We start from the raw sequence: 19614 nt of genomic DNA, 5'->3' as shown, positions 1-19614 counted from the left end.
TTGGTAGCTTTGATCACATTTAGTTTTGAACTCATTCAGGTTCAGCCCAGTTAAAATCGATGTGACGTCAGTAGTTGTCAATGGCATGAATGAGTTAATTCGTCAAGAGTGAATCGACTAAAAGTCGAGGATTTTCGTCTTGGAAAGCAATCGTTTCCAGTTGGTGTCATACTGTTGGACCATTATAGTCATTAATGTTACCTGATTGACCTGGTGATCCTGAAAGGGGGATCCTTCCATCTGTGGTCCCTTCTCAAGGTTTCTCAAGTTTTTCCTTGCCCTTTTGGGAGCTTAAGATCAGGAGATGCTTTGAGAATAATTGTCAATTGTTGTCTATGTGAAGCCCTTTGAGACTGTTTGTGATTTAGGGCTATACAAATAGACTTGACTTGACTTGACTTGACTTGACCTGATAAACAACCACCACCAAACTTTTTATTAATTGATCAACATGGTCTTCTAGTTAACCGTGAAATGTTTCAAAATGGTGTTTTCTCCAGCTACCTTGTACCAACATTCCCTCCCTTTGACTAATATCAAGCATAAATATTTTTTTCTCCACTTCGAGCGATGATGAGAATAGAATAAAATATAACTTTATTGTCCCTATTGCAGGAACAGTGAAAATCAGTGTGGCATCACCTCATCATTAGCAGTGTTGACCATAAAAATTCGCTTTTGCTAAAAAGTGTGTAGGATCAGATCTTTTGTTGTCTCTGCAGGGTAGACAAATGCATTTCATGGCGTGCTGCTAAATGCTGTTTTTGACAATTGTGGTTTGAGACTTTTATGCTCCACAGTGGTTCCGAAGTGATTGTCCGGGGTGGGGGTCCTCAGTAATTCCACTGGCTTTCCGCAGTTGTCTGCCAGTGTAAATGTCTCTGAGGGGAGTTAGAGTAGATCCAATCACCCACTTTGCCGCTTTCACTACTCGCTTTAGGCCTTTCCTCTTCTTCGCAGTACAGCTGCTCAGACAGTGGATCAGCATACTCTCCGTGATGGATGTGAAGAAGCAAGTGTTGGGTTTGGCAGCATTTCCTGAGGAAAGCTTGCGTCTAGAGAGATGGTGGTGGACCAGGTATGGTCTGCTGAGATGTGGAGTCCGACAAGCTTAGAGCTTGCTGCCCACCTTCTTTCTACATTTTCCGAGCTCATACCATATGGGTGAGGTAAACCAGTGATTGACAAATGGTCATTGCCGTCATACACTGTTGTCCAATCCAGGTCCTTGCCACAGTTCGGCTTTAGCCACGGGTGCTCTACTAACATAAGTATTCACATAATTCGAAACATTCGAGGATACATGGCAAGAAATGCCAAAAGGAATGAATGCGATAAAGTTAGCATACCCTGTTGGGATGCCATTTTATTCTGGTCTCTCCTTTGCTGCAGTGGTTTGTTGTATTCAATTTACTCTCCTCTCAGTTTCCTAACTGTGGAGAAGTAAAAACAAGAGACACTTGTCTTTTTCCATTTCCTTATTTTAGAACATCTCATTAAAACTGATCCATTAATGTTGCCTTTTCACCGTTTCCCCACAGTACTATTTTCAAGTGCTTTGGCAACTCGTAAATAGATCCAATCACATTTGAGGACAATTTAGAGTCCCAAGCTTTCATATTTGTAAGCATTTAACACAATTTAGGGCCTCAATGAACACAATTGCCCGCTATAAAGCCTACAAATCAACATGGAAGCACCAGATAATAAGAGCTTAGCAAACAGATTCAATTTTTCTTTTTTTGCCAGGAGACATCAATACGATGCAATGCTTGCTTCCAAAGTAGTCCTGAGGTTGAAGCGCTGTCACGACATTGTATCGTCATTGTCAAGGGTCAGAGGCATCAACTGCATGTTGCTGTTCAACCCGTCATATGCTGTGTGTAGCTCTGACACACGGTCAGTCATGTTCTTGGCCTTAGCAATGATCTGGCACCTCTTCTTCCTCCTGCACCTCACACCTCCAGGCAAAACAGTCTGGCTTTGCAGGATGTCGGATAAGGAACGCTTTGGCCTGCAGACTCCATGATGGGGAAAATGGAAGCGTATTGCAATTTGAGGCACAAAAAGCGGCTAAACACGTACTAGCCCGTGTCGGCAAACCACAGAGGCCGGGTTGGAGGGGGCACGTACACGCTGGTGCTGCTGTTCACAAGCATTGTGTTAAAGGAAATCAATCTGAGAGGGCTACACAACCATTTTCCCTCTTTCTGAGGCCGGCAGGAGTGTTTTCACTCGAACACTCTGCAAATCTAAAACGCAGATCTCCTCCAAGCACTTAACAAAAGTGAGTTCTCAGATTGAAAATAAATGGTTCCTTTTTTTGTAGGGAGACTCTCAAAATCAAAATCATACCTGATGGATAATTCGCAAGGTCTGCAGAAACTGGAAAAGCATCAGGTTTGTTAGGAGACAGAAAACATGCAGGCCTTCAAGGAAGTTGCCTACCCATGTTGATTTGAATTCATGATACCTCACTGTGGGATTTTTTTTAACCAGCTAATTTCGTGTCACTCAATCAACTAAATAAAACAGAGAAGAGCAGGTGGGGTCTTCCTGCTCAGATATGAATTTCTTCAGTATCCCAAATTGCTCCTTTAGCCAGTGAAGGTCATATATCTTATAAGAAGGCTTTTAAGAAGTGGAAAAGGTGCTCCGAAAAGTTTGTGAATTACTGCCGGCTTGCACTGAACACATTAAGCTACCAACGTCAATGCTTTCTTTTCTTGGCATAAACACTCACTTTGCAATTAAAACTAATTTATGAATGACTTTTGTTCTGAGTAGTTGAGTTTCATGGTCATTTCAGAGAAAGACCTTCGGTTTTGAAGAAGAAACTCCTTTCAGACACCTGAGAGTCCTTCATTCGCTGTTTACATCTCCATTGTGATGTTAAGAAGGATATTATATTTGAAAGGCCCGTTAAATGTCTGCGAATTCTTTAGTTCTGTCATTTATACCCGATCCGGGTGTTGTACAATATCATTCCACTTTAATGTCCTGCTAAAGAACCAAGATGGAATATCTGCACAAAAAAATCACGATTGTTCATTCGAAGGGTGAAGTCTAGGATTTCATCGTCATTTTGATAGAGTCGCGACGGAATTTTAAGCATGGATCAAAAGATCAATTCAGCAAGTTGTGCTCGGCAAGGAACATTTCTGGAACGCTCCCGCTGGGAAGGCGCACTGAGGCTGGATCAAACCCGCGACACAGCTGTATCACTCCGCTGTGGGCCCCGCTGGGATGCCAGCGGAATGTCACCCGATTTTCCTCCTTTTGCTCCCGGCAGAATTCCAGCGGCCACAAGAGGGTCTTGAGATTTTGTGTCGTAAACAACAACTATGTCATCAGTTTTTTTTGAAGAAAACAACCATGTTATCTCCGCAGTACATGCATGAAGAGTGCAATATCAATCTTAGTTTTACCTTGAAGTTTGACTGCCCTAATTTCAAATTTGACCAGCATTTGCATTAGACCTGATTTCAGAAAGCATCAAAGCAGGAACTCTCCTGTGTGTGTTTTGCTTTTCTCCCTTGGAAGCCTTTCTGAAAATATGATGGTTGATAAGACAGAAGTAAAAACAGCAAAGACTCCCGCGCATTTTCTTTTTCATTGTCAGATGGTTGGAAATGACGACTTCTTGTTTTTGTCCCTTCCTGTTGACTTGTTAGCAATCTCACTCTGAGCCAACCTACTTTTCATACTTGGGTGTGGATCTTCTGTGACTGGCCTCATCTGTTTGACTCTAAGAAGGAGCACTTAGTGAAGATGGAGCTCGCTGCATTAGCTTCTTGTGCTAACAAACCGCCACATCCTGATGAAATGGTATGTTGCGTGTGAATGTTTTACAATGGAGGTTGAGTGGAATGAATTATTCCCAGTAGAATTGTTCTCAATGTCAATCTAGTGGTTGCTCACTGTGGAGGTTGCAGATGTTCTCTGGGTACTTCCTCCTGAATCCAACAAATATGTTAAATGAAGGCAAAATTGTAATTTGTTCATTGTGTGATTAATGGGAATGGTAGTTTATCCATATCCATATTTCCTGTGACTGGTCCAGGCTGTAGCCCACCCATCTAAAGTCAGCTGTGATAAGCTCCAACTATGGATCGATGGATTGGAAATGTATTGTGGTCAACATTTGAGTATATTTTTTTACTAAGTTATTGCTTTGGATCCAAGTCAGGCGTTAATGAGAAATGATGAGGCACGAGGGAATTGATTTTAGTCAATGGAAACAATCGAGGGAATTTAATGACTGGGGCACTTCATTTTCAATTGCAAATAAGAATGTCGGCTAAAAGTCACAGCACACGGGAAATTTGCAAATCAAGCTCGATTCATTTGTCTTTGCCATTTGTGTTGTGCAGATGGGCCGATAGAAGGATGAAGCGATAATTGAAGTTTCCACTCATTCGTATCCCTCTTATCTTTTGTAACCTTTTCTCAGCTCTTCATCTCCCTGGCCACCTCCTCCTCCTTCTTGCGCTCCTTTCCTTTCAATTTCTTCCACTTCTGTCTATTCCCAGGCAACCCCTAGTGGAGCGCAGAATCGATTTTTAAACAGCCAGGACTCGGGGGAATGAGCGGGGGTACCATTATTGGCCTCGTTTAGGCTCCATTGATACAAGGATGCCTCTTGCAGACCACGGGATAGGCTCTACCATGGATACTTCATTGTGCATACTTTTTCCTCGCTGCTTGAAAACAACTCAAGACGGCATTTTCTGCCTTTAGGGAGCTTTGTTTTTAAGTGAAATGTCGCAGTGCTTCATCCAGCGCAGTTGAGATAAGAAAAAAATAAGCTCAGCAAATGTACGGAGCTATTCTTCTTGCACGCTCACTTTTTTCCCATTTGCAACATATGGTAACAAATCTGCCGCAACAGGACAGCAGGTGTATGTCTGTCGAGGAGCTCAAGTGTACAAAGCCAATCACAGGCCTCTTTCTCCGCTCTAGGATTGAAAGCTTTCATGGAATGCTTCGGCAATTTCAGACCATGCCGAGGTTTACCTTAGCTGGGGCCAAGGTTGTGCTGATTAAAGTGAAAGATGCACCCGGAGCCTCTGCCTCCAGGGAGAACAACTGCATGCACACAAGGATGAAAATCAAAATCATATGTTTTGCAGGTGATAGTCTAGTTAAACCTGGATTTTATACGACATGCTTCTAGTGACCCCATTTTTTGCGTGGCTGTGTGGCCCAGTTTGGATCAGCGACATAGGAAAACTACACAATCATGAAATTGTGTGTTTTGTTGCACCTTTCTTCATACAAAATGCTCAAACATTGCCGCAACCTTCCTGATATAGTAATTATGAACTATCAAATATGGATACAGTTTGTCTAGCATGTAAAACCGATTTTATCATGCCGTTTTTGTAATTTTTGGCTGCTCTGCTGCTCGCTACTTGTTTTCACTAAGAGCAGTTGTGTGCCATCCTGCAAGATTTGATGTTGATTTTATAAATACAGGTCCAACATTGCAACTACTCACACCGATATTTAAGAGGTAAAAAGTAATTGATGTATCGTTTAGGAGTAATTGACTAATATAATACTTCAGAAACAATGGAAGAGTTAAAAACACCCCAATAATGTACAAAATCATCACTCTAGAACACTTTTTAACATTTTAAGCTTATGTTGAATTTATATTAAAACAAATCAAATAAAAAGTAAAATTAAGTGTGTGTACTTCTTTTCTGATTTTGAACAAATAAGAAAACAATTTTAAAATTCAATAGTTTTAAAAAATTTAAATGATTCTCAAAGTGTGGTCTTGGTATTCTTATTTTGGTGGTACTTGGACTGCTCAGTATTTTGTGCCTTGTTATTAAAACAATTGAAAACCACAGCTTTAGAAGATATTATGCTGAAAAGCCTCCATATATATGTCCTACTCTGAGGTGACAATCTGCGGCCAATTTCTTCCAAAAAAATCAATACATATTTGATGGCTCGTTTACTACTCTTTATTTTTTTTTTTAAGCTGGAAAAATCTCCCAACACATTGATTGGATATATTTTAGACCAACTGATTTCTTTAGAGGAACAAATGAAGCTGAAAGACTTAATGGGATTGTAATTAGACCCTTTAAATGATGTCATACATTTTTATTAAAAAAAAAAGCCAATCTCAGAACTGAATGTGTGTCTGTGTGGCGTCACTGGTGGCCTGCTAAGTCTTTGCCTTGCTTGCCATCAAAGACAGTATTGACTGCAAACCAGTCATCCTTAAGATGGCTGACAATGAGCCACATAGCTGAGAGCAAATCAACTAGCTCTGCGGGGAAATGCCTCGTTTGCTGCTCTCCTCAACCCGTCAATGTGCCTGCGTGACATAATAACCTGGCAGCTTACCCTAACATCAGACAATTCAGCTTCCTTTTGGAAACGATGCACTCAAACCACCCAGACTGTGGCAAAGTCCAAAAAAAAAAAAAAAATCACATTTCATATTATTAATTATAGTCCTTAAAGCATGAGTCTGTTTCCTCCTTGTTTTCCATCTGGGCTCTTCATTCATGACTTTCTCAACACAGCTGTATGCAAACTACTGCTCATAAAGTCAAACACATATGAGAAGAAATACAATAAAAACAAAAAATAATGACATCAAACGAGTAAACAAAATATATCCTGGTTGGCTGAAATCTCCTGCACTGTTCATGCAGTTTAAGAACTCTTTAGAGTTTGTAGATGCGGTGATTTTTTTTGGGGGTGTGGCTTAGCTGAAGGCAAAAAAATCCAGCACATTTATGTGTTTACATAAAAGAAACCGTTAAAATATAACAACTTGATTGGCGACTTTTGTGTTGTGCCATCACAAGTGCTTCCAAGTCATCGACGGGGACAGAAGAAGAGGATGTCCTAGGCACCTCACAAAATCAAATTGTGCTGATTGTTTTTAAAGCTACTTTTACGGGTTGAAGTGGACAATAGGAGGAATGTGCATAAGAACTTTGGTTTATTTATTTATTTAGCGAATGCAAAGGGCCTTAGCCAAGCAGCTGCCTCCTGGTCCGCTGTATGGAGGGTGACCAACCCTCCTTTAAGTCTGTGGAGAGGACAAACTTCTCTGATGTGTTCCATGGTTTGTTCCTCTCCACAAGCACACAGTTTTTGATCGTTTAGCGATGCTAGAGTTGTTATAGCTCAAAGTGAGACAAGCAAGCAGGCATTGAGACGTCCCGCTAGCTGCTATGACTTGTTGAGGCAGATTCAGCTTCAGATGTCTAAATGGACATTATTAGCAGAGCAGCTTGCAGCTTCTTACCAGCCAAACTCTGTGTTATAGCTAAAAACCTCAGAGATGAATAAATACAGATAAATAACTGCGAGACAACCCCCTGGAGGTCAGCTTGTCGAAAATTTAAAAGTTGGACTTGGAAAGATTAAGGGCACAAGACTTCCAGTGATGTGTGGCCACTTCTAGAACCTCTTTTCCAGATAAGTGGCAGAAGGAGTACCCCATTAATGGACTTCAGGAGAATTGCCAAATGAACCCTTCCAAATTCATAACTCATCATCCTCTTTACATTCAGTTTAAATCTACATGTAGCAGCAGAGGTCCGAGTTAAAAACTTTAATGGTTGAATACATTTGTCTCCGAAAACCAGGAGCTACTGTAATTGACAGAATCCAAGTACAGCAACAATTTGATAGCAAGTAATTGAAAATAGCACCTGAGTAACCATTATCACTTATTACCCGCCATGGAAGTTTCCTGAGTGCTCGAACCGGTCTGATAGGTGCATGTAGGCTGTCGGCTGGAACAAAAAGAGCAGCGAGAATGCGAAGCGGTTCAGGACAGCGCGGTAATTAATCTCACTCAGCGAGCCACCGAGAGCGGTGCATGATGGGACGGAGGCAGGGCATAGCTCAGTGAGCCTTGCTTGTTAGCGCCAACCTCCTATGGGCAGCCTCTGGAGACGAACAAGGTCTGCTCGTGGTCAAAAGCATTTAACAAACATCTGCCGCTTGGCTCGACCCGGTTCATCATTCATCGGCTATGATTTACGTTGTCACGGTGACAAATAATACTATGGGTGCAAATGGGGTTTTTAAAATCAAAACCCTCTTTGGTCTGTGATCTAAGTCACAAATAAGTGGCGACGGAATTAATAGGCCTGAGGGGTTGTGATTTTAATATGTAACTTAGACTTAAACAAGATTTTTTTCTATGGATGGACATTTTAACATATTTTTATTGACTGTTTTTTAATTCATATTTTATGAAACATGAGATGTTTTTTCTTTGACACTTCTGATCTGTTTCGAAGTATGGTTTTAACTTTTGGTTTGTCCCATCAATGCTGGCCACACCCACAGTTATGCCTCACTCCCTTTCTGAACTAGCCCACCATTATTTTAAATCCTGGCTTGGTACCTATAGTGGCTATATTGGACCAGTACTGCCTGTGAATGGAACCCACGCCATCTCCTTGGGGAAAAAAAAACGAGCAGCATGACCACTCCGCTACCAGTATCCAGTGATGTATTGAGTAGATTACTCTAAATCACTTTCAAATACAATGTAGTGGGTTTGGATAAACCACTTCAGATAGGCCAGAATCTGAATCAGAATCAGAATCAAAATCTGAATCTGGTCGCCAGAATTATAGTAAATGACTCTGTGTACTGTAGACCACCCAATTCATAATGTGTCATGGATGTAACTTAGAAATTGAAAAGTTTAGGAACATCAAAACATTGGACTGGAGTATCATTTCTCGCCCAACTTGTCTGCTTTGAATAATTCTTCATTCCCCCTTAATTGCGTTGTTTGACTTCAGCGGCTTGCACGGCGTTATTGAATTAAATATCAATTCATGTGTCTCTCGCTGCATCACTTCAAAGGTTTCTCTGAAAAGCGGCCAACTGCATAGCATATCAATAATGTAGCGTTTCACCAAACGCGGGCTGCTTTGCTGTATATACGGTACTCGTATACAGTACAGCTGAGACGTACATGCTCATCCCGTGCTAACTCTCCTATGATCTCGTAGTATTTTTCCACCTGCCCAGTTCTCATTTAGTTTTCCACAGTTATCCCTCATGCATTATTAATCAAGAGGTACTATTGGCCTTGAAGTACAGAATGTGTGCGGGGAAAACTTTTCATTTCTTTTATTTACAGCATTGTGCTCAGAGCAGTGCCCTTTCCACCCACTCTGTGCTACTTTTCATCCTTAAGTATTTGTTTTATTAAACATTATATTCTGATAATAAATAGTTCCTGTCATGACTTATTCATAGTACTTAATGTTTAAAATGCTGTTTGTACATACTTGAGAGTGAATGTTTCTTAGTCCATTATGCAGTTTGTCCATTTAGGAAATAAAATTACAATATTGTATGCACTTTGAAAGAAATGAGAATGTAAGCTTGGAATATTGATGAATATTTGACTGATGCATGCTTTCAGGACAGGACAAGTTTGGTCCAGCTTTGACCTTGTGGCGCTGAGTTGAGAGATTTTTGTTTTATAGTCAAACCCATCCGTCTTGTTTACATGGTTGAAATTTGGCAGCAATCTGACCAAACGTTAAAACCTCAGTTTTCATTGTGAATTTTCAAAATGATCTTTAAACCTTGATGCCATGTTTCGTATTAGTTGGCGCAGTAAAAAAAAAAAAAAAAAATGGTCACAGTTTACAACCCCCGTCTGTCCAGGGTTCATGGCTAACTTAGACAAATTGTCGAGTGGATGGATGGATGGATGGATGGATGGATGGATGGATGGATGGATTGATTTTTGAATGGATGGATGGATGGATTTTTGGATGGATGGATTGATTGATTTTTGGACGGGGGGGGAAGAAAATATGACTTGGATGCTTGCATAAAGTTTTTCCAATTGACTTCCCATTTTCGGTTCCTGTAACCTTCCAACAAGCTCACGCTTTAGTATGATTGTAAATTTGTCTACCCGTAATTGCTTTCGCAAACATCTGCACAGACGGGTGGTGCAGATGTGCGCTGTGGTCGTTACACGACTTCCTGCCGCTGGCTCGTCGGCTCAACGACGCCGAGCGCGCGTCTTTCCTCGGAGGCGTTGGGAGCAGGTGTGTTTGAGGATGTGCACAAAGACATGCCGTGCGATCCTGGTGGCGCTCATGCATGAATCGTGCACACACCATTGTACTCGTCTCCCTCCTGCTTTATTTATTAGAGACTGAAGATAACGGAAGGCAGTTCACCAGTTCAGGGTGTACCTTGCTTACTGCCCAGAGATCGCTGATATAGGCCCCAGCTCACCCTCGTGAGGGTAAGCGGTTCGGAAAATAGATGTATAACAAAACACCTCCCTGAAATCTTGAGTCATCGAGCATATGTACCATTTTCTGTACTCCCCTGAGAGTGAACATAACAAGTAAATTACATATTTGTGCCATTTTGAGCAAAGAGCCCAGAACTTTTTCCATGCTCCGCTGCCTTGAAAAACATGTTTTTAAATATTCAATATTTTACTGTTTGTTGTTATTGTAAAGTTCTGCTGTTTCTTCAGTCATGGACTTTTTTTTTGGCTCCACTGCAAGCATGAATTAATAAAGTAAAAATAAGAAAAATTAAAGGCAAGGGGTCATCTCTGCCCTGAAAACTGGATGGTGTCAAGCACTGTATGGTTTTATGGTTTGTTTCAGAGTCCAGCTTAGTCGCCTACATCAGACCCTAAAGCTAAAGGTGACGCCAACATGTAAAATAATCAAATTAGGTCATGTTGGTGTCAGTAGCACATTTAAAAAAAAAAATAAAATAAATCAAGGACAAGAAGTACAAAGCTTGGCAACGTGATAAATGCAACTGCCGCAATGGTACGAGAGCAAAACTGTCACCAAAGTAGCTGAAAACCAGTTTTTAATAGTTTCTAATAGTTTCTTTCTTCATCTCTCGATGGTGTTTCCTTAATTTTCCCCAATAATCTACAAAACAATCTTATTTAGCTGCCTCTTTGTGGTGTTGCAACAAAAGTGTTTGCCGGCTTTTTGCAAGGACCACAACGCACCTCTGTGTGTTAAGATGTGAGGCCGATGACGTCATGGCTGGCAGAACCTGAGTCCCAGTGTGCTTGCCGAGCCGAGACATGAGCTGGACGACATTGTTCCTTTTCAATCCGACTGCAAGCTTCCAGTCTGAGACTCCGGTCGAGCGAATCAAAGTATAATTGGCGTATTTCCCATGTTGGGCAGCTACAGTGTGGTCATTGAAGGGATGCAAATGACATTATTTAGGAGGCATTCACCCAAATAAACTCCTGGCTAATTAGTGGACTTTGATTTGCTTGTGTGACCAACTGTGTGTACTGTGCAGCTGCTCTCTGGTGGGCTTCAAGGAGCAGGTCTGTTAACTGGGTTCATTCAGAGGGCTAACTTCTTCGCAACTATTCACGTGCAGCACGATACAGACAAAAGCATTCAAACACTTTTTAATTAGTTAGTCAATCACAAGTTGGACTCGAGCCTTAGTTACCCATAATTAAGTGTCCATCTCGACCAAAACATTCTGGACAATTCTTGTTCTCAAACGTTTCCATACAAAGAATTAAACATGTTCTCACAGTTCCACCAAAAGCAATATCTCTGGTGATCCTTCATCTGTGGATTCGATGATTTATAGTTTTTATCTTGACAACAAAAGAGAGCAGAATCCAAACTCCAGTGTGTGCTCGTAATTTGGATGAGGACACCCGAGTGGGGCTCACAGTGCGAGTTTGAGGTAGTACAATTTAAACTATTCGTGGCGGACTACAGTTACGTACAAATTTGGGTTACACAGAGATGTCAGTCTGTTGTCTATCCTCAACCTGGGCACCCTTCGTCCCTCAAAATAATCCTCCTCCATCCCCGTCTTTCCTCATCCTTGAGGAGGGCTTCTGATCCTAGTCTGCCAATCATCAGTTCGGGAAAAAAAAGTCCAAACAGATGAGGAACCCAATTTGATTATAATGGTAGAGTGCATATATGAGTATCTGCACCATGCGGCGGCTGCCATAGAGCTTTACAAAGCCTCACTTTATTTGTGTATATATTTTTGTCAAGTGTTATACGAGTATATATTAATTCATTGACATGTATGCGGGAATGCAGTGATAGAGAACTAAAAAGATGGTAATAAGTGACAAAGCTGCCTTGCATATGACCATAGACACACACACATCATGAATAAATAAATGGAATAAATTAACAAACTTAAATTTGTTGACCAGGTCAGGAATACTAATTGTTCTTAAAAGACCCAAGGTAATCGTCAATATTGTTGCAAGAATTTTTTTAATAGTTTTATTTCAGTTTGCATTTAAACAGGCTCAACAGACACAGGAGGAGCATATTTTGAAGATGTACTGTCATTTTCAGTAGCACAAAATGATCTCCTCATATGTCCCATTCTCCAGGACAATTTTCATTTTGTGTTATTTTGTATATTTAAGGGAGCAGGTGCTTCCATTTGTAGACATATAATTGCAGTACTGTAGCTAAAATAAGGGAATAATTCAACAACTGTCCATTTAGTGCAGCAAAAAAAAATCCACATTTGCCATTGTGTTTGCCTGAATGTATTTTTTTCTGTGGTGTGTTCTTGTGTGGTTACAAAAAAGAAAATGATTGAGGAGAGAAAGGCTTCTTGTCCAAACGTACGCTTTGAGAGGCTCCTTTCATTAGCTATGCTAATCTGCTTGACACGTGACCCTTGCTGCAGCTCGCTGGCTCCCCATTCCATGTCGGTTTTCTCCTTTTCAAATGCCAGGGTCCTCTCCTCTTCTTGTTGTTTAACTTTCCGGATCATTGGCTTCTGTTTTTGCATGTTCTCATACACACTGACAGAAATATGATGTGACTTGAGAATTCAAGACTCTTCCGGATGGATTGCTGTAGATCTGACTCTACACATATATTCTACACAGATGATTGTTTCCATCATTGACCTGACAGTTTGGACCTGAAGGCAGAAAGTAAAACTTTAAATAATACAAAAAAAGACTGTATTCAAGTTGAAATAGTTTTATCATTCATAAGTTAGACAACGTTGGTTAACAATTTCATAGATAATTAATTAATTATGTCGGAGGCAAAATTGAATGCAGTAATTGGCAGCAGCCAGCAGAGGCGCTGATTCACTGACATCGTTGTTTAGAACAATAAATCTTTGATTTTGATTATTCTGCACCTTTAGAATCGGGGGTTTAGAACATTCAGTAGTTATTTCTCCAACTTACCTCGACAAAAAAAAAAAAAAAGCCGTTTGATGAATATGGTGCAATAACCTAATGCTCTGCGATAACAACTATCTTCGTTAATTATTATTTTTCCTTCAAGTATAAGGCCAAATTCATACATCAGCAACTGGCTCTAATTTAGGATGTTCCGATTAGAGCATAATTACCTCATGTTAGATGATGTCATTTACTCTGAGATGATGAGGTGTTGAAAATGGCTAACCTCTGTCAATTAATATGATATACGAGTCGATAAGGGATATAGGAGGGATATTTGCTATAACTCGGTTAGTCAAGAGGTAATGATTTGAAATTCCCTCGCCTTGCTGTAATGACGACGGCTATTAAAAGTGCTGTTTCTTACACGTGTAATTATTTCTTTATTGATTTGTCAGCATCTCGGGGAATGGTTTTTTCCATGACATATATCTAGCGGCTGTGATAACCTGTCCCATTTGCAATCATGAGAGACCCCCACCTTCCTCCAGGAGAACCTAGGAAATGTGGATGTGAGGGACTGATTTTGTGACTGTGGTCCATTGTTATCGTGTTTGGAATAAATTAATTCTTTCACGGGCCGCATCGTAGTCATTGTTTCCCTCGGAGGGGCTTTATGATTGTCAAAGTCTTCGATATACATTATAGGCTACAAAACAGACTGATGAATGACTAGTTTTGAAATTAAAGATCAAAATATTTTAGTGATGACACAAAGTAGATGCAACATTTGTCTTTGCGGGCCACATAAAATGACGTGGTGGGCCGTATCTGGCCCTCGGGCCTTGTGTTTGATACCGATGGTGTGTCTTGTGTGATTTGATTAGCCTCCAAATGTGTTCACTTTTTGTACACATGTTGTGCTGCCATTTAAATTATTAAATTTTATAATGGGGCATCTTCACCCCCCCACTTCTACTAATAAGTCTTAAGTTACTAATGCAGATATTGAATTATTGCGGAGTGACGTTATTTGAGGTAATACTGTAATAAACATTAGAATTTAGCACACAATTATTGTTACCAAAATATTATTGTGTGTTTTCAGGGAGCAAGTGTGATATGGTGCAATTCACTTTGATTACAACACAATTCACTTCAATTGCTTGATCACTTCTTGGTGAATCAAAAATGTTGCTGATCCTTGGCTACCACAAAATTTGGCTGAGACAATTTGAGACACAACAGAGAATGGAATCCTCAAAAGTGACATTTTTGGCAGTACATTTTTGGCACAATTAAAAACTAGACATTTTTTTCCACCAGATTGTAATGACTTTTGAAGTGAGCCATCTGTATTTTTCCCTGCAATTATATTCATGATAAAAGAAAATTAAACTGGGCCATGTAAGCAATTGTTTATTCGACCATAACCCCCAACCCACCCCGCCCACATCCATGTTTTAAAATGAGTGTTAGAAAAAATCGAGGACAATCATTTATAACTTAATACAAGTGAGAAGGTATTCTGAATGTGATTTTTGTTTTTGTCAGCCACTCATGTAGGAGCTCTCTCTCATCTGCACCCCCCTTCTTTTTTTTCTTTCAGGCTGCAAAGCAAGAACAAGGATGAAGATGAGACCTCCCGGCCCTCTGCTGATTCTTCTCTTTGTCACACTGTCAAAGTGTGTCAAGGTGGTCTCCAAGAGAGGCTCAGGTATTTAACAATTTGTCTCCACGGCGACAATCCTACACTGTGCTTGCATACTGCTATGTTCTACTTATGATGTGCGACTGTCTCTTATTTAGACGGGTGTTGTTTGAGGCTTTTGAATATTTCAATAGCAAGACTCATAGAAGGGATGTTCAGGCAGAATGTGTCAAGTTGTGGAAGCTTCAGATACTTATAGTTGTAATGCACCTTTTCTGCATATTCAAAGTTCAGACCCGTAGATTCAACTGTATATGTGGATTTCACAAAATAACAACAAAATGTGTGGCAGGGCAAAACTAATTCTCATAGGAAATGCATATCGTTGATTTATCCCGGTCTTTTCGAGAATTTATGGGGCAGGATATAAAAACTAGTAAATTATTAAAAGTTTCAATAACTATATTCCAATTTTTTTTCTATTCATGGGCCGGCTCGGTCCTCTGTACATTATTTTGATGCCCAATAGATTGGTACCTCGTAGGTTTTTTTTTCTGCTTTGTGTTGTGAGCCAAAATTTCGATCACAATATAGCGTCAATATATACAGGCTGTGTGAAAAAAATCACCCTTATCCCCTAATCCGTCATTTATACAATCCCACACTTTACACTGGATTAACCTCTACAATAGTTCCCTCATTTAGTTTGAGTTAAGTTTAGCTAACCACTCGCTCTTCGTCTTAAATCACTTGACCACTGTTTCATTCATGATGCACTGCCGCATTAGATTTCACACAATTTATCATAAAAAAATAACAATCTTGGTTTAAAATAGTATTTATTTCCTTTGTTCTTAGATACTTTCAATTACATAAAATGAATTCATAATTTCCATGGTGCTGTACGGTTACTCAAAATGCATGTGGTCTATATTAACCTTTTGCGATGCTTCCTAATTCTCCAAGTGCATAATTTTAAGTATACATTTTTTTTTCCCCTGTGGACCTTCAGATACCCCTACAAGATAGTGTGACCCCTTAGTCGTGGAATTATATGAAATAGGGTGCAGATTTGGACACATCCATAGATTAACTGTCCCTCCTGAGGTCACTTACGAGGCCTTTAAAAGCCCACAGGTCAAGGTACACTACCTTTGTTTAGAATTAAAAATGGTTGAAGTGGTTTGGTGACATTCAACACTTTGACTTGGGTCCAGGGTTAGCATAATATAGCATCCATTTCTGATGGTCCCTGCCAACAATGTCCTTTATGTGCGCAAGAAGAAGTGTGTGTGTCTTCGTGTGTGTGTCTGTGTGTGACCAAAGCTTTTAAAGCAGGATTTGGGGCCTCCTCTCTTGATTAAAACATTGATTGAGTTATATATCCTTGCAGTTAATTATGTCTCCATTTAATTAGCTGACAAATTTATGAAAATATACAAGATAAAGTGAATGCTTTTGACAGAAGCCAAAGCACACATTTTAATCAGTCAGTTCCAGGAATGTTTTTGAATGAATGGTTTTTTTGTTTTTTTTTAACTCCAAAAAAGTCTTGATTGAATGTTTTTACACATTTTCAATTATATGGCTTAATTTAGTTCACTCGTTTATACAATCATGATAAGGACGATAACTATGCTATAAAATGAATCATAGCATTTTGAGTTTGAGACAAAATCAACTTTTTTATACTCATGCATTTCCATGTGGTTGATAGGTGTTGCATAAAACTTGCATATTTGACTAATTACGAGTTTTCATCTCAACAAAGGTAAAGGCATTGGATTTTTATAGTCACATTGTCAGGTGTGGAAATGCAGCATTAGCTCCATCCGTATCAATCTGCCGTGAGTGACAGCTCCCAAATGATCCAATTTGGCACCGACTTGGTCGCCAAGGTTTAACGTCAAGTCATTTTCCTTCCTAAATGCCGTCAAATTGACTATCAATTGGTAACAAATGCAAAGGTCACAAGAAAATAGAGAGCAAAAACTAACTGAATTTGAGAACTTTTTGTGAATGCATACGAGAATGTAGCTCTTTGTAACGCTGTCTCAAAGTGGGAATTTTCTAAAGGTACTGTACATGTGACCATGTCTAGCTTTAAACTTAGTGACGTAATGTGGCTTATTGCACAAGGTTATTTTTTTATGTGTCCTGTTGCAAATCAAAGTCTATCAAAGTATCTATCTATCTATCTATCTATCTATCTATCTATCTATCTATCTATCTATCTATCTATCTATCTATCTATCTATCTATCTATCTATCTATCTATCTATCTATCTATCTATCTATCTATCTATCTATCCTTTCATCATCCATATCCATCGACCCAACTCATTTCCCTGGAAAGCCATTTCCAAGGATTTACATAGCAATTTGAAGCTAAAGATTTTTCGTAACATTGGCTACTCCGCTCAGAGAGCAGAAGGGCAACAAATGCATAATTTATGCACTTCCACCATGAAAAACAGTCTGCCCTGGAAATGATGTTCCCCAACTCTACTCAGTTTGAAAGTGCTTGAAAAAATGAGATTTCATTGACTTTGCTGCCTCAAAGGTAAAATACACAAACAAATTTGCAGAAATATAAACCTGTGTTAATCACTCGTTTAATTCATCCCCATTGCAATTTTAGAGCATTGTAAAACAATATCATTCTTTAGTTACTAGAATACAACCCCATGTTTTAATCAGAACCATCACTTGTCATGGCGTGCCCGTACTTAACTAGTCCTTGCATGCTGCTCGGCTCACTTCTGTGGAGGATTCCCACATGGATTAAAAGCAAGGAAGCACTTCAACACAATCAAGTGTGTCCTCCGGGTTCCTCGGTCAAATATTGATAGCGGGGGAAGTCAATAATACCCACAGCTAAGGGTCAAAGTTGATCGTACGCCACAGTGCTTGCTAGGCAATTTGAAAGGCTTCCCCCGTTCTGCTGAAAGATTACGGCTGGATTGATGGAATGTGGAGCTTCAGACCAGATCACCTAGGACTGATAAGACCACAGGCTCCATTTTGCTGCAGCGTTTCTTTCTTGTTGTCCTCCATTGTTGTCATTTGGCTGTCGTTCTGACTGATGCATTCAATGCAACGGGATTTTCCCAGTTTCCCGTATAGCTGTGGAAAACTGATGGACGTGGTACTCGATGTGCGCTAAGTCAAATGTTTTAGTAGGTATTTCAGTACCTTCAGAGTGTTGTCAGTCAGAGCACAGGTGCATTATTGTACAATTTGGTTCTTAATTTGAATAGATGACTTTGCCATGGGAAATGAACGGCGCTTGCGCTCGACGTTCCTCACCGTTATTAATCACTGACAGATTGAGCAAGTCTGCAGGTTGGCTGTCCATGTTTAAGATGAAGGGTAGCGCTAAAGGAGATGAAGTGGCTGATAAAGCCCCCCGGTGGGAGATTGTTTTCTGGTTCAAAGGTTTTGGACATTTGTCTTCATGTGCAGCACGTGAAGGAGATGGAGTGGCCGGACTTTCACGGCCTCTATTAAATTAACTTCAAGTGACCACCTCTGGCTTCTTACATGCACCTGCAGCAATGTCATTTATAAGCAAGCTGTTGCCCTTTACGCAATGAATGAGGTTCAGCGCGAGGAATCGGGGAGATGATTGTTCCCCTGCATCGCTCACAGGTCCAATGGGACCGCTCCGATTCTCAGATCCGCAAGAGCAGTTCAGAATTCTCTACCATGAATGGTTATTGTGGAAAGATCAGGTATGAAGGCCAGATTAGCCCTCAAGAGATGCTTTTTCGTTCTATTAATATTCCATCCCAATTTCTCCATAGGATGAAACGTACTAAGATTCACAATGAAGTCAGACAGCTTGCACCTGCATTACTCCAATTTAATGAGTTTGCCAAAGGTGTACAAGTGTCTCTTATTCCCTCAATTCCAGCTCTCGCCTTTTAATGACCAGGCAGACCTTGCGCAATTGGATATCAATTGGTTTAGATTGCCTGTGTTGGTTTGTGATTGTCCAATTATATCTCCACAGGCTTTGTATGTCCCATATCAAAGGCTGGATTTACACCGCAGGTCAAAGCGCTCAATTCCAATTCATGGCTATTTAGATTTCTTTCCAAGTGAGCCGTAACATTGTGTTTCCATTACCTGAAATGCACTTAAATAACTAATCAAGTGTCAACATTGGGTAGTGACAATTGAGGAGCACTCGTCTATCAATCTAACTTCTAAAGCGTTTATCCTCATTAGGCAGAGCGGATGATCTTGAGATTATCTCAGAGGACTTTGCGTGAGACCTGCTGGCATTCACACTCACGTTTACGCAGCTAACGTCAATCAATTTATGCTATACTCTAGATGTTTGTCTATTTACAATGCCGCAAGAAATATCCGAGTTGGAATCGTCACTTTGAAGCATGTTGTGAAGATGCTGCTGGCCATCCCTCTTAGTGTGGGAACCATGGAAGGAAATCTTCTCTTTGCTCACTGTCTCAGCCTGATTAACGCCTCCTAGGTACATGTAAGACTTGATAATCCTCAAAGTGGCATAAGTAGGCCAGCGATGGCACAAACATTGTCGCTTAAAGACCAAACATTCCAAAAAAAAAGTGCCCGTTGCTGAGATATCAGGAGAGCAATGATAGTGGTCATAACAATTCGCTTAGCCGCGAAAGAAGAGGTAGCATGACATAATACCTTAAGTAGTGACGGGATGGGACGGCTACAGATGTATAAACAAAAGAATATCACACAATACAATTGAAGTGCATGAAAAAAAACATTGATTCGATTCAGTGGGTCTGGCGATCAATATGACATG

At 40.2% G+C, this 19614-nt stretch overlaps 1 protein-coding gene across 5 annotated transcripts in view; it reads left to right on the top strand.

Annotated features, from left to right (window-relative positions):
• il1rapl1a (interleukin 1 receptor accessory protein-like 1a) overlaps positions 1-19614 on the top strand; it is a 184459-nt gene that overhangs the window by 37631 nt on the left and 127214 nt on the right. For all 5 annotated transcript variants that reach the window (XM_088382174.1, XM_088382172.1, XM_088382173.1 and 2 more), the window contains one exon: positions 14769-14876. In XM_088382174.1, coding sequence (XP_088238300.1) covers positions 14769-14876 — 108 coding nt within the window. The remainder of the gene's footprint in view (positions 1-14768; positions 14877-19614) is intronic.

The sequence above is a fragment of the Syngnathus floridae genome, chromosome 8, assembly GCF_059516105.1.
Source record: "Syngnathus floridae isolate MCC-2025c chromosome 8, RoL_Sflo_1.0, whole genome shotgun sequence".
Classification (NCBI taxonomy): domain Eukaryota; kingdom Metazoa; phylum Chordata; class Actinopteri; order Syngnathiformes; family Syngnathidae; genus Syngnathus; species Syngnathus floridae.
The sequence above is the reverse complement of the archived record's forward strand: the minus strand, read 5'-3'. Positions and strand labels throughout refer to the sequence as shown.